The sequence below is a fragment of the Anomalospiza imberbis genome, chromosome 1 (assembly GCF_031753505.1).
Source record: "Anomalospiza imberbis isolate Cuckoo-Finch-1a 21T00152 chromosome 1, ASM3175350v1, whole genome shotgun sequence".
Taxonomy (NCBI): domain Eukaryota; kingdom Metazoa; phylum Chordata; class Aves; order Passeriformes; family Viduidae; genus Anomalospiza; species Anomalospiza imberbis.
Window position 1 is genome coordinate 86,483,780 of NC_089681.1, and position 15,757 is coordinate 86,499,536.

Sequence of the window (15,757 nt, forward strand, 5' to 3'; positions counted from 1 at the left end):
GGTAAGATCTGTAACTCATACACAAAATTTTTTTCTTAGATCCCTTAAAAAATGACAAAATGTCTTCTTTTGACAGAAATCATCAGTATTTAGAACTTGCAGGAAAAAAACAAAATTGTATTTTTGTATGTCCTTGCTTCACATCATGGATTATCCAAAGTGCATCTATTGCTGAAGTCAATCTTCCTTCTTGCCATGCTGCCTCCTCACACCCCCTCTCTCCAGGTTTTCCTGTCTCTCTGCACTGACTTTGGAGCCTCTTGCTTTCACAAGCGATGCCCTTCCTGACCCCTGTCTCCATATCTGCTCACACATTCCTCCCTTATCTTGCTCTCAGGCTGCTCCAGATTCCCTCCGGACCATAGCCCATACTAGACCACACGTGTTTACAGAGCCCAGCTTGGTGCCTTCTAACAGAACTGGCTTTCATCCTGACACTGAGTCATATGACCTTCCTCTCTTTTCTCCAAAACCTTCTGTATATGCATGAACCCTTTAAACGGCGGCATCCGAAATGTTTCTCCATCCACCTCCATATTTGTAAGTCTGCATATATGATTAATGTTTGTATTAGGTAGCTGTTATGCTATTCTGAGTCTGTTCTAGCTGTATTTTACCTAGACTTTGGTGACCTCTGAGCAAAGGCTGTGCTGTGCATGTTTATAAATCATTAAATGCACCACTGATGCTCAAAAAAGAAGAACATTATTCATCTTTGAAAGGACTTTGAAATTAATTTTATGTTTGAAGCAGCTTAAGAAAAATCTGTGGGGTAAGAATTTAGTCAATAAAGTCAATGGGAATTCTGCCACAGGGTGTTTTTGAGTACAGTCTTACAATTATTGTTGTCCTGTTGCAAGTCTAGGTTATTAGTTTGCTTTGACTTAATTTTTATATAGATAAGTATAATCTATATTAAGCTCCCTTTCTCTCTTAAATGTCACAGATTCAAATGTCTTCTGGCTTTGTAAATTTTTAAAGTTGACTACATTTTGCTTGTTAAAATAATGTGACCTCAACAAAGCATATTTTTTTCCCAAATGGGTCACATGGGGCAACACCTCCTCTTTTAGGGCTATACCCAGCTCCAGGGAGAGAAGACTCTAAAATACACGGAACGCGTATTGCTATAACACGCCTGTGCCTAAATATGTGGTGCTGTTACAAACTTCAGCCCTGTAGAAACCCTATTGTTTATCATTGTGAGAGGCTCCACCCCGAACAGTAATTAGAGCGAAGCTCCTGTCATAAATCCGCTGGCATCCCAAGTGAAGCCAGTGTTCTCTGGAAACAGAGGTTATCTCCTCCTTTTGCTGCTGGTCCTTTGAACTTCCTGTGGTCAGGGAATCCTCCTGGTTTCAGCTAGAATAACAATTATGAAACTATCCCTGCTCTCCTGGCTGGGGTTCATGTCTAATTAACTTTAACAGGAGTCATAATTTTAAGAGTGATTTCTCAAAAGCATTATAACTCAAGACAATTAAGGCTTGAGAGAGAGCGCGCGAGACAGGGAAGGGAGGAAAACACAGGCACTCCTTGGGGCAGGGCACTTCATGCGTATTAAAGAGACGTGACTCATTCCTGCCTCTAGTCCCAGCAGAAGTAATACCTTCTGAATAAGTTCTGCGTGCTAGATAAAAACTTGTTTGCTGGTGCAAAAATTGTATCGCGCGTGTCAGAACAAGCACCCTGATGGGCTATTCCCATCAAAAATCAGGGCACACAGAAGTGGATTTTTCAGTATGTTGGTGTGAATTTTGCACAGGGTTTTCAGCTGTGGAAACTCATCAAGGTCTGCAGAAAAAAGGGATTAAGGAGAAGGACATGCAGACCAATGAATGAATGAAGTCAGTCGCTCTTCTGGAGCAGGATGTTTTCATTCTTGTTATGCATGAAATATGTGGTAGTGTATATAGAATACACCCATCAGTCAATTTGATAAGCAAAACATGATTTTCTTGAGGACATGTGAAACTAGAAGGGAGATTATAGCAATGTAGAACATGAAAATCTTGGGAACCCCTAGGTCTGACTTTTTGTATGTTTATTTAAAAGTAGCTCTGCATGCAGTACTGTATATATGATAGGTATTATCTTAAGCCAGGACATCCCACAGACCTCCCATAGACATGATGCCAGGACAACATCTCCATGCATGAATGATCCAGCCTTCAGCAAACATGCAGGAAATCAGGTTTTGTGGCAGAAATCTGAAATGTCTGTTTGAAATCTGAAATAGTTTTAAGGAAAAGTCCTGCTGCTACTGCAGGGGTGATCCCTCTCATTACTAGTAGCATAAGATTCTAGAGGAAACAGGGTGTTTTTTTACCACAAAATTGGCTCAGAGCAAGTTTAACCAAACAGAGCCAGCTAGCGTACACAAAATCCTAACTGATATTCCTGGGGATGGGCTGTTGCTAAACCCACAGTGGACTATTTCACTGAAGGACTGTATCCACAGCTTCCCCTGGAGCAGCCCTCCAGTAGCCCTGCAGAAAGCTGCTCATCTGCTCCAGATGAAGCAACACAGCAAAATCAATGTCTCAGTATGGCAAGAAACTACGAGCGAGCATACACAACCTGTGGTCTGCTTGGGAAGCAAACTCTGACTGCCTCAGGAAGAAAGGTCTGACATAGGCAGTGGAGCATCTTGTGTCCTTGGAGCTGAGATCCGGGAATTTTGTGCCCTCTGGGAGGGAGAGAATTGATTCTCTCAGTGTAGAAGCCTGGGGGCAAACCAGCATATAAGTGGTATGGACAATCAGGGGCCCAGGAGTGAAAGAGGGAGCAAACCGCAATGATAGTGTGGATGTGTCCTAAGGATGATGCCTAATGGTTTTACAACATATTGTTGTAAGCAATGAACATTAATCTTCAACTGTAAATCAGCTTGTTTGCCGTTTACTTATAAGAATTTTGCATTGTTTTCTGCTTGTTACATTTCTAATGTTAGCATAACTGTTATGTTTTCTCATCTCATTAGTTTTTTGGCTCATTTGGCACCTCCAAAATACAGGGGAGATTTTTGGAAAGTATTTCGTCACTGTTGTTACTGGCAAAATTATGACCAGCTCTAATGTTTTAGCATGCTTGAATGTGGATATCACTAACACTTGGACACATCTATGTCCCTTGTTCTTCCATTATAAAAACAATGCTGGCAGCTCCACCTTCTCCTAATTGCTATCATCCGGCCACAAGAAATATTTTTTTTTAAAACATGCCCTAGGAAAAGTCTTCTCTTTGTCCACCCAAAAGGCAGAAGTATCAGGGTCTCTACTGAGTTTGTCAGAATTTGTGTGTATGCTACTGAATAATGAAGAAGGTAATTTATGTCCTTTGGAATGAGGACATTCCAGGTCAGATGTGGTGTGATCATGCTGCTAGCAAACCTTTTTGAGGGACAGTGGTAAATGCAAAAGCTTTGTTACATGAATGAGAAGGTGATGATTTGGAATAGTCAACATGGATTTACCAAGGCTGGATCATCAGATCACACAGGCTTTGCAGGACCTCTAGAGGTCTCTCATCCCACCCCTCCACAAAGTAGGTCCAGGTAGAGCAGGTTGCTCAGGGTCTTGCCCAGCTGGATTTTGAGTATCTCCAGGGCGGAGACTCCCCAGCCTCCCTGGGCACCTGCTCCAGTGTTTACCCTCATGGTAAACTTATTTTCCCTAATACTGACTGGGAATTTCCCCTGCTTGACAAAACCGATTGCTCTGTGTGATAAGGGAAGAAGAGTGGCTGTTATCTGCTCTGAGTTTAACTTAGTTAGCCATGATTTCCTAGAGCACCTTTGTATCTAGGCTGGAACATTCTGGTCTGAACAGGTGGATTAGTAGGTGGGTGAAAAACTGCCTTGCTTTTTGAGCTTAAAGGGTTCATATTCTACCTGGAGGCTTTTATAAGCAGAATTCCTCTGGGATCTATTCAGGCAATTTAATATCTTTGTCAGTGATGTGAAAGTGGAGACAGTGTGCACCCTCATCAAGCCTGCAGCTGACACCAAACTCACCAAAGGTGAGCGACTGACATGTACCAGGGCAGAACTGCCAGAGCAGCCGGAGGAAGGGACCAACAGGAACCTCATCACATTTGACAAGGACAACTGTGAGGTCCTGCAACTGGTGCGAAGCAGCTCCTTGCAGCAGTACAGGCCGCTGCTGAGCTCTGCAGGCAAAACTCCACAGCCAAATATGTCCAATACACATGAGAGCCCCTTCCTCCTCCTGCCCAGCACCCCTGCACAGCAGCTTTCCTTGGGCAGTGTCTCTGTCATTTCCCGTGTGCCACTTCCCGTGTGTGTGCCCTTTGCCCAGCTCACAGAAATGTGAAGGAAGCCCCGAGTGCTCCTGCCTCTCCCAGAAGAGCCAGGTTGTGCTTCCTCTTGTTCTTGTCTGTATCAACAAGGTGCATTAGCTACAAAAGCACAAGAAAGTGCAGTGCTCTACACAGCAGTCCAGTTCATAATTATTATTTTATTGTTTTCATGCAGACAAAACTTTTTTCAAGGATGTGGCTAGAGTCTGTCCTGGAGGTGAGGCCTTTCCAGTCATGCAACTGGCAGGACTGGACTTGTTCTTAATTTAAACTCATACTACATTTAGCAGAGTGGCATGGGCAAGAGAAAGTTCTCCTTATGTTGAAGAAAATAATGTATACAGTGTGTTACATAGTCTTTCATATTGAGTGGGTTTAGAGTATCTATTCACAGGTGTTTTAAACCCTACTTGAGCACACTTAGGTCACTCAAAGCTATGCACAAGGCATAGGAGGCATTTGTACAGTGAACTGATCTGGATTCCTGCAATGCCATTTGGAGGTAATTTTCTAGGAATCCATTCAGAAAAAATGTGTTCAGTGCCAGCACAGGAGCTCAGAGCTGTGCCAAGAAAGTTAAGACAGAGTAATCATTTTTCTTCCTTGTTTCCCATCAAAGTAATTTTGTATGTAGAGGGCTGACTCCAGCTGGATGCCAGGCACCCACCAAAGCCATTCTATCACTCCCCTCCACAAGTGGACAGGGAAGAGAAAACAGAACGAAGGGTTCATGAGTTGACATAAGGACCAGGAGAGAGATGACTCACTGAATACCATCATGGGCAAAACAGACTCAGCTTGGGGATATTAATTTAATTTATTACTAGCAAAATCAAAGTAGGATAATGAGAAGTAAAATAAATCTTTAAAACACCTTCCCGCCATCCCTCCCTCCTTCCCATTTCTACCTCCTCTGCCGTGGTGGCACAGGGAGACAGAGAATGGAGGTTATGGTCAGGGCATCAGAGGATGTTCCTGCTGCTGCTCAGAGAGCAGCTTCCCCTGCCCCAATTTGGGGTCCCTCCTACAGGAAACAGTTCTCCATGGACTTCTCCAGTGTGAGTCCATCCCATGGTAACAGTTCTCCACAAAGTGTTCCAACATGGGCCACCTTTCAACAGGGTGCAGTTCTTCAGGCACAGCCTGCTCCAGCAAGAGTCCCCTATGGGGTCACAAGTCCTACCAGGAGACCTGCTCCAGTGTCTCCACAGGCCTACAGGTGGAAAGAGGAGTCTGCTCCAGGGAGCTTCCCACAGGTTCACAGGCATCCACCTGCTCTGGCGTGGGTCTCCTTGACGGGCTGCAGGTGGATCTCTGCATTCCCATGGTCCTCCATGGGCTGCAGGAATACAGCTGCCTCCCTGTGGTCTTCACCCCAAGCTGCAGGGGAATTTCAGCTCCTGGAACACCTCCTCCTGCTCCTTCTCCACTGACCTTGGTGTTTGTAAGGCTATTCCTCTCACATACTCTAACTCTGCTCTTCTCTGGCTGCAAATTAAATTACTTCTGCAATAACCTTTTTTTTCCTTCTTAAATATGCTATCACAGATGTGTTACTATCACTCCTGATTAACTCAGCCTTGGCCAGTGATGGGTCTGTCCTGGAGCTGTCTGGCACTGGTTCTGGGGAAACTTCCGGCAGTTTCTCATAGAATCCACCTCTCCAGCCCCTCTGCTACCTCGGACCATGCAAACTCAACATAGATGCCAGACTTGTTGGTTTTTATGCTGCTAATCATGCAAAAAATTAGCATTTTTATGGAAACAGCTGATGTTTCCTAAAGGGAGCTAAATCACCCTAGCATAGAAGTGGATCTAAACAGAAAAAGAGGAAATGGAACAATAACTTTATTTCCTACATATCTTACTCAGACCTACTTACATAGAGAAGATATCATAGATACCTACACATCCAAACCAGATGGAAAGCTGGGAAGAAAATATGGATGCAAAGTAGCTTCTTTAGCATCTCATCATATTAGGACTTTAATTCTCTGTCTCTTTATCAGACTTTTATAATTACATGGAGCAGAGAATGAGAAGGCAGAAAACTAAATGCAATTGATTCTGCTATTTGAACTACAAGGCTCGTGTAGGTGTTTGGGGGAAAGAAGCAAAGCACAGCAGCTCCTGAATACTGAGTAGCAGAGCTACAGCAATAAGTGAGGAGAAAGAGAAGGAGAAGGAGAAGAATATTTCAAGTCTGAGAAAAACTTAGGCAGCACTGGAATTTGGTCTAGACTGGAGAACACTTCCACATTTACATCTCCACATCTTGAAAGCTGCGAAAATCACAGATGTTTCATGATCCCCAGTGGCTGCTTTGCAGTATTCTGGTTTCTCTGATGAGAACTGCTCAAGATTTAGATGAGTTCTAGTAATGGTTGTGCTTTTATAATGGAGGAAAATGCAGCTGGAATAAAAGAGCTCCCATTTTGATCAACACGACTTAGCTGGAGGGAGGAGAGAGGCTGACTTCAACTTCCCACTCCTGAATTTGTCATTAGAGAGTTAAGGGAGGTGTGAGAGAGAAGGCTGCCTCTTATTCCTTTCTTTTCTCACTTGTACTGCAAACTTGATAGTAACAAAATCCCCTGTTGAGTGATGAGAATAAAAAAAGACTCTTAGGAAACTTTCTGAAGTGAATTTCAGAAGTTATTTCTTTGAAAAGGCTTTTTTGCACCCATCAATTCTTAAAGCTGCCTTTGTCAAGTAGCGCAAGGTCCCTTTGGTGTGGTGAGCTCTTGCTGGCTGGGTGTACAGCATGCACAGCTGGAGCACACAACACTGTGATAACATCTGGAATTTGTACAGAAGGTATCTTGGTAAGGAGGTTTCCAATTCCACCAGAAGATAAATTGCCCTCCGTAGCCTCAGGGCTTCGGAGAACAAAATATTCCTTTAAGGATGACACCTCCACTCCTCAGCTGTGAGAAGCAGAGCTTCTGGCAGAGTGAAGAACTGAATCTTTACTTTCCCTGGTTGTTATCAAAGTAGTTGTGGTATGACCCACAATTTGAACATGAAATGACAGGTCTGCTTGCAAAAACTAGTGCAAAGTGAGTTAATTTGCATTCCTTTGCATATATTAGATCCAGTTCTCCATTATCCTCCACAGTCTTGTATATACCATAAAAGTTCAGCATAGGGGAGATGTGCATGACAATCTTTTTATTAAGTTCTACACTTCCCTCCTCCATTAAGTTGGTAAAGATGTTTGGAACTTTTACAACTGCTCTGATCTGGTATTCCCTCTTCCAAAATATTTTAAATTATGGTGGTAACATTTTAATAAGGCTATCAGTGCCTCAGGCCAGTGCCATAACCCAGTTATTTGATATGTTGGGATGACAAACATCTGTTACGATGTGCAACCTTGCTGATGGAAGATTTGCTCTAATGAGGGGGAATCCTGGGTGTCTACAGGGCAACTGTAGAGGCTCCCATTTGATCCTGCACTTTCATTTCAAAGAATGCACAAGCAGAAGAAAGGGATGGGTGTCAATAAAATCATAGCGCTCCTTATTCCCTTGGGCTTGAAGGCACCTGGTGTTAATTAGAGTAGCCCCAGTGTGAAGTAAGTGTAAAGATCCCTTAAGAGCTTCTGCTGTCCTATTTCTCACCTTTTGCTGTGTGGCTGAATAGCTCTGTGGTATCTAACACCAATTATCAAACTGTCTGAATAATGAGGAGCAGATGCACCTTGCCAAAAGTTCACATTTTATTAAAATAATTCATAAATGAATGCATTTTGCATGCATGGGATGTGGCTTGACCCAAGAATTTTGCCCAACTACTAAAGAATAATTAGTCAGAAATAGCCTTGTATTACTCTCAGCACTTTTAAGCAACTTGAGATATGTTAACTTCTCAAGCTCTAGCAAACATCACTGGGTGTTGGTGAAAGAAACAGAATGGTGAAGTCAGACTTTAAAGGGACCATAATAATGTAATGTTAAATATTTTACCTTGTAGTCACTGTTTGAATGCTCTGTTTGCAGCAACATGAAATCAGGAGCTGTGTAGAAATACTGTGTGCATGCTCTGTGGGTCATGGTAGGACCATGCTGGAAAAACAACGTCCCATGCTGGTCTCCTCCACCTGAAGCTGAAGAGGGAGGCATCCTGAAACTTTTTGTCTGAGTAGTCAGTCAGGTTTGACAAGGCTGACACATCCCTTACCACACCCTCTACTTTTGCATGGTATAGAAGGAATTGTGCAGTCCTAAGCTTCATTCCTCTTCATGAATTCAAAGGCTTTTTTTTTTTTAACCCTGCCAAAGACTGAGGTGGTAATATCCCAGGGATTGTCTGAGAGGAGCACAGTGGCTGTTCAGGAACCTGGAAATGACAGCTCTTGGCAGGCAGTCCTGGACTTGACTGGACACAGGCTTACAGTGAGCACCTTGAAGTATCAATCATATCCTGCCCTCCAAAAACTCTCAAACATTCACTGGGGCATATCTACATTTTAAAGTGCATTTTGCTGCAGGGCCCTGTAAATCTGCCCATAATTAGACACCATCTGAGTGCATTTAAAATATATCTTCCCCATGACAGGAATACAGCTGAATAAGTAGTCTGAGCCCTCTCAGTTCGTTATTAATAACATTTTGGACCATGTTTGCTGTTGCTCAGAGGTCTTCCTACTGGCACCACCCTCTCTTCATATGCACAGAACAGCTCAGACTCTGGAGTGTTAACTGTCGGTTTTCTGGGGACAATTCTGCCTGAGCAAAGGGAGGAAGTGGAAATGCCCAGTACTTTCATGTCATCACAAATATGGACTTTGTGAATGCTGCCACTCAGCCCAACCTGCCTCTTCCCAGGCAGCCCCTGCACAGGAGGGGTGGTGCATATCAAGCACCTTACAAAGACACATAGCTAGATTATAGTGGCTTGCACGTGCAAACTTGTCCTTACTGCCCAAAACTGTAGGAGTTAGGAACACAAGAGTCACGTACTGGTTTACCTGGATGATTTGATGTGTTTGGAAGGCCAGAGCTGTTTTTTTGCAAGCTACAATAATGGAATCAGTTACCAAGTCATATTCAGATTTGTACTTTGAATGTCAGATGTCACTGGTTATCAATGTGTTTCAGCTACTTTAAATTTATTTGGTTTCTATTCAAGCGAGGAGGGCATTAAAGAGAGGATGCCATTAAATAAGCTCAGAAGAAGCCACGTGAAATAGGAGGAGCTGGCAACTACTGCTAACAGCAATGAATTAACAAGCCATTGAGGGGAATTTCAGTGTGCCCCTGGGAATTCAGTTAAGATAAAATACAGAGGTTTCCCTGGTATAGATAGGGACCAACACAGCATGTTAAGTTCAGTTCAGGTAGTGTCCTGAGTAAAGACCCATTATCCAGCAGCCTAAGGCTAAAAGAGGACTTTTGGGTCCACCATTTGGGATTGGAAAGGAGCCTTTTATGAAACTAAAGAGATATGCCTTGCACTAATATTATGTATAAAGGAGACTCCCTCTGTTTACTGAAGCAGTCATCAGCTGCTGACATTTTGCCTTTTTGGAACTGCTGTCTTCTAATATCCTTATGGTGTCTGCAATTCTAAGAGAGGCACATTAGGAAACAGGGCTGCAGCATGGACCCTAGCTCTAGCCTGGGTTGAGATGCCTGTAAGGAATATTAAATCTCCTTTAGACTAACTTGCTTAAAGAGGGGCTCCTAAGATCTACAGGATTTAATAGATCCTTACCTTAGGAGACAGAACTCTTCTAAAGGAGATGAACTATAAACTCCAAATTACTGCATTTTATTCTCTCCTGCATGTAGTTTTCCTTGGGAGGAAAATCATACAATCATGGTTTGGTTTGAGTGGGAAGGGACTTGAAAGGTCAGCTACTTCCAATCCCACTGCCATGGGGAGGGAGACCATGGGGGAGGGACACCATGAGACTGCAGTTTGCAGTTTACTGGCCATTTGCACTCAAGAACTCTTTGATACCAAAGAAATCAAGGAACTTAGGATGTGGGCTTAGGTATGTCAGGACTGGGCCTTTCCAGGAATGGTGGAGCAAGATTTAAGTGTGATCATCCAGCTATTGCACCGATATTTTCATGCATTTAGATGAATTTCAAGCAATATCTGACTTGATCCTCTTTCAAGATAATTGAGCCCAGCTAGAGTAAGCACCCAAGAAACATTGACTACTTCAGCGAATTTAATTATTTGTATTTATTTATTTAATTTCTCTACCTATTAGAACATCTAAGATAGGAGAACTGTGCTGCTCACAGTATCATCTCAGTCTTATCTTCTCGTTCTCATTTCAGTGGGGCTAATTGTGCAAGTAGGACCACCAGAACCCAGTCATTATTTAAGTATTTAGGGATTTTTCTACGTGTCCAGGCAGCAGTGACTCATCCAGGCCTCTGGGTGTATCATACACATGCTGTCTCCATCACAGAGAAATGGTGTGTCTCACAAGCTAAAAGGTGGGGCTGATTTGAGGTGGTGCTAAAACTCAGCAAGAACCTCAAATCAGTGTAATACTTTTGGATTGCTAAATGTGCATAAATATAAATAGACAGCTTTCAAAGGGACTTGCTGGGGAAAAAAAAAGCTTTATGTTTGTAGGTCTGAATACAAATGCCTGGCTTGATACACTGCCATGCAAAAATTTGACTTTTATGTATATTGGTGGTACCAATTCAAAGATCTGTATTTACGTTTCAAAAAGTTTGGACTGGAGTATCAAAGCACAAAGTTTAAGTTTCCCTCATTCTGCATTTCCTGCCTATTCTACATTTGTTTTCTACTTTTTTCCTTCCTTCTTTACAGCAGTAAGCCTCTATATTTTCTTTTCTTACTCATCCTTGTTTTGTATTCTGCTCCCTTACGGCTTTGAAATGTAATGTCAAACCATCCAATCGTGCAGATGTAATCTGTATTCAAAACAGCATCCCAAATCCACATATATACACAAATATATATATATATATGTCCATATACATATATATATTCACTCATATGAAATTATTCATGTTACATATAATACAGCATATACAATATAAAAGTCACTGCATGACTTCACATATAATAAGGCACCTTGCATTCTGCCTCATCATAGTGCTCTTTACAGCTCCGGGCAGTGCCAGCAGGATGCCCTTCAGGACCAAGCAACCCCATGTTTGCTTGGAGGAGCTCTTATGCCTCCTCTACGCCACACTTTGCCCATCACTTCCAGCAGCAGGGCAGGTTCTCATCTGACCTGTGCCATCCCAGCAGTTTCAGTGGCACTGGGGAAAACTGCACTTGTTTGGTTTTTCTCTTGAATAGCTTAGGAAGACTTGACCTTTGATATGTTTATCTAGCTCTTTCTTACTGTCCCATGACCTATCACTTGGTTTTATAATACCAGGAAAATGAGGAGTGCAGAAAAGACAGAAACAGGCCCAAGAATTTATGCATGGTGTGGGCTGCTGGTAATCTCACACAAATTTAAAAAACTTCCAGCAGGTGTGCTGTCACAGAGCATCAGGTGGCTGATACGGCTGGCTCATGTACGACACATCAGGATGAAAGCCTCAGGATTATTTCAGAAAAGCCTGGTATAGTTATTCACAAGTGACTACTGCTTCTTAAAATTTGGCCATCTTTGTTTTCCAACACCATGGACAAATGGCCAGACCACCTGAGGCAGTGCCACTGAGACTAACTAAGAAATGGTGCTCAGTTGACACTTGAGACAAATCCAATGGTCACTGGCTGGCAACAAAGGCGCCTCTGGGCATCCGACAGTAAACTGCCTTTGCTGACACACTGTACACAGCATGGATGTGTTAAAATGTCTTTGTCTCCCAAGATACGGCCTATTTGAAAGTTAAACACAACTTTCACAGCACCAGAAGGCGGGAATCAAGAAAATCTGAGGAGAAAAGACAAGTTGAAATGCCTGTGTCTGCATATCTTCTTTCTCAGGCACAAAAGCAATCAGTGCATGGCACTAGTCCAACATTTCATGCACTGGGGCACAAGTTTCAGCCCTGTTTCAGAAATGCACTGGGCTTGGAGTGCCCAAAGCCCTCCTAAATGTGGTACCCTGTGTATTCTGGATTTGATGAAACACGCACATGGTTTTCCCAGCGTGTATCAACACCCTGTGATGTGCAAGGCAGAGGGCAGCTGCCAGCGGACCAGACACATCCTCGACGGAATGGTGCCGATTTACTCAGCGCTGCCTGGTTCAGGCGCCGGGTTCTTTTCGGAGAGGCACGAAGGTGTTTGGCGTCGGGGGCACCCTGGCCCCGTCCATCCTCCCCGCAGCGTTCCCAACCCTCGGACGAGCCGCTCCACGCTCCGCGGCTTCGGCCGCAACTCCAGGGCAAGCGCCAGCCCGCAGACACGGTGCAGGTCGGGAGGGAGTTTCCAGTGGACTCCAATCTCCGCTGGCGACTCCTGAGGGCAGCACAAGCACCGGGAAAGGTGGTGGAAACACCGGTGCGACGGTGACAGAGGCCGTGCGCTGCCCGGGCGGCCACCGGGGAGCGACACCGCGGCGGGCACGGCGGGGCGGGGGCCAGGGCCGCGAAGGAACCCGGACCGGCCGCCGAGGAGGCGCGGAGGACGCAGGCGAGGCGCGACTCCACGCCCAGGAGCGCCGCTTAAAACCACCACGGAAAGGTGTGGCCTCGCTTTTCCTCTGCCGGCGGGGAGGGGACCGGACGGGACCTGCGCTCTTGCCGCCGCCAGCAGCCCTCGCCGCCCGCCCGGCTCCGCACCGCGCTCCTGCCCTGCCTCACCTGCGGGCCGCCCCGACCGCCGGCTCCCGGCCCTTCCCCGGCCCTCGGCGGACTGCGAGGGAGCAGCGGCACCGCGGCGGGCGCTGCCGGCCGTGAATGCTTTGCCTGCCGTCGGGTCCGGCTCAGTGTCCCCGTCGCTTTGCCCCTCGCCCCGCGTCGCCCCGGGCGGCTGCCCCGCTGCCATGAGCATCAACGGCGGGTCCCACCCGCGCATCAACACCCTGGGCCGGATGGCGCGGGCAGAGTCGGGCACCGACCTGCGCTACGAGATGAGCTCCCATGTGGGGGGCGGCGGCGGCGGCGGCGGCGGCACCCACACCCACACACACAAGACCTACTACTACCAGAAGACCTACGGGGGGGACTACGCCTCCGACGGATACGGGTAGGTGCGGGTCCAGCCGGACCCCGGCCCCGCTCCCTCGGGGGCACTTTCGGACAGCTGCCGTGAGCCCGCGCGCGGTGGGATTCCCTAGATGTGCGAGCTTGCAAGATTCTTTTTCCTGTTCCTCCCTGAGGCGTCTTAACTTCTAAAAGGCGTTTAAATACAAGCCAAGAACTTGTTTTTAAAAAATCGCTTTTGGTGGTGAGTCTCCTTGAAGACAGTAGCAGCGCTAAAAACAACGTCTCCCATTTGCGCTGAGGGCTGTAAATGGGTCTGTGCTGGCTCTATTGACCCAACAGTTCTGTGCTGATAAACCCCTGCTTTGCTCAGTGACGCAAAACAAGCTGAACTGAAGTGAATTGCTTTATACCCCATACACCCAGGCTCTGCCTTCCCCAACTAGTTGCATAACTAGGGCTATAAAACCGTTTTAAGTAGTGGGAAATGTCCTCTTGTAAATTTTTGAGTTTGTTTCGAGCTTGTGCGAGGCCTGGGAGTTTAAGTCATGATCTTTTGTAGAGCCATCCCTGACATTTCGTGGCAGGGGACAGAGATACATGACAAGCAACATAAGTCTGTTCTCCTTGCCTCTTACCTTTTTAACTTTCTGCTTGCCCTGGTGCTGTGAGCACAGTCACAATCTTTCTTGTAGGCAGGGTGGTAGTTGTGAATCCTGGCTTGGGGAATGCCTGTTCTCATGAATGCAGCTGTACCAGCAAGCTGTGAACATCAAGTCTGAGAAGGACTTTCTGCAGTGTGCAGTAATCATGAAGACTTCTCCATTTATCTCCTTGCCTGGGAGCTCACAGGACTGAAAAGCAGACGGCAGTTACAGTCACTGAAGGAAGCAGTGCTGGTGTATGGTACAGCACCATCACAAAGCACAGCTGGTGATGACTGGTTCGTGTGTGTGGAATGGCTGTATTAAGTCTACTGGTCTCATTATGGATGCCAGTGACTCAGGAATTGATGCAGAAGCCCTGTCATGTATGTTGTGTTAGAATTTAAGCCCTAATTTTACGGGTAGTACATAATTAGATTGCAAAAGGGTGGAAATTAAACATGCATAGTAAATAAACAGCAGATGAGAAAAGGCAGGCTTTTTTATATCAAGCAGATCTATAAGTGGCCATAGAGAATTAGGGTTATCCTAGAGAGCACAGTGTGCTCTGCTAAGGTATGTCAGGCCAGTTGCTAGAGGACTACTGAATGAATGACAAAACTTGCATTCTACAGATTTTTCGTTTATTACTTTGCCTAGTTCTTAGTTTTAGTTCTTTGTTTGACTTCTGGTTTGTTGTGTGCATAGGTGAGTTAGTTACAATGAATTGCAGCTAGAACACATCCAGTTACCAATACAGTAGGATGATAATATCTATTTATTGCTATATAATAAGAACAATTCAGTACCGTAGCATTGGTGAGTGTACACACTAGGACTCCAAAATGCCATTGCTGCGCTGCCTGTGTGAGGATTTGTTTTGCTGGTCGTGGTTCATTGCAAATTCCTTTACTATTTACAAGAGACAGCCATGAAAAATGAATGGCAGCGCATGTTACTTCCTTGCTGTTCTCTTTTCCCTCACTTTACACTGGTGCAACTCTATTTGGATTCAGCAGGGTGATTTCCATATCACTCCCAACTTTCACTAGAGAAGAAATGCTTTCCTTTAATTTAGTGTTCTTTGGCTACAGTTACAATTTTTAAGCCAGTCTGTAGTTTGTTAGGTTCTTCTTTCTGTAGCATTCAGTGGTGGTGTAGCAAGAGTGGAAAGGACAGACCTGATCAAGAGGTTAGCAACCTTACATCAATATTCTTTCGTTTGCTTTTTATAACATAGTATTCTTATATCCTTTCTGGGGAGGTATGTCTGGCAAGGAGGCTGCAGTGAAAGTTCCTGTTCACTTTATTGTGAGATTTCTGAGTGGAACTAAAGACAGTTATTATTGAGATGACAAAAAAAAAAAAAAAAGGCATTTACATATTGTTTTGTGTGAAAAAATCTGACCATACCAAATACTTTAAATATTTTTTTGCAACAGAGTATGTGTGTTGCACACCTTACTGAGTTGCATAGGTTTATTTTTAAGCAGTGCTGATATGCGTTAAAATGTGTCTCAAAACAAGTGGTTTATTGTCAGTTAATGAAAAAAGCAGTTTTGCCAGATTTTGTACATGTTTGTGTGCAGAAAATCCATTAAATACTCTGCATGTTGTGCTGTTGGGACCAGGGCCATCATCTATGGAGCTGGTTTATTAACTACATTTACCCTGACATATTCAGTG

The 15,757-nt window shown here is 44.7% G+C and overlaps 1 protein-coding gene across 4 annotated transcripts in view; it reads left to right on the top strand.

The window, feature by feature from the left end:
* The first annotated feature begins 499 nt into the window (after positions 1–499).
* DSP (desmoplakin) overlaps positions 500–15,757 on the top strand; it is a 51,808-nt gene continuing 36,550 nt past the window's right edge. Inside the window, exon 1 of one of the 4 annotated variants that reach the window (XM_068198891.1) lies at positions 500–540. In XM_068198891.1, the coding sequence (XP_068054992.1) occupies positions 515–540 (26 nt within the window). In that variant the 5' untranslated portion in view covers positions 500–514. Of the gene's footprint in view, positions 541–13,009; positions 13,471–15,757 lie in introns of those variants that run through there. The other 3 variants (XM_068198890.1, XM_068198915.1, XM_068198906.1) reach the window with 3 other exon arrangements.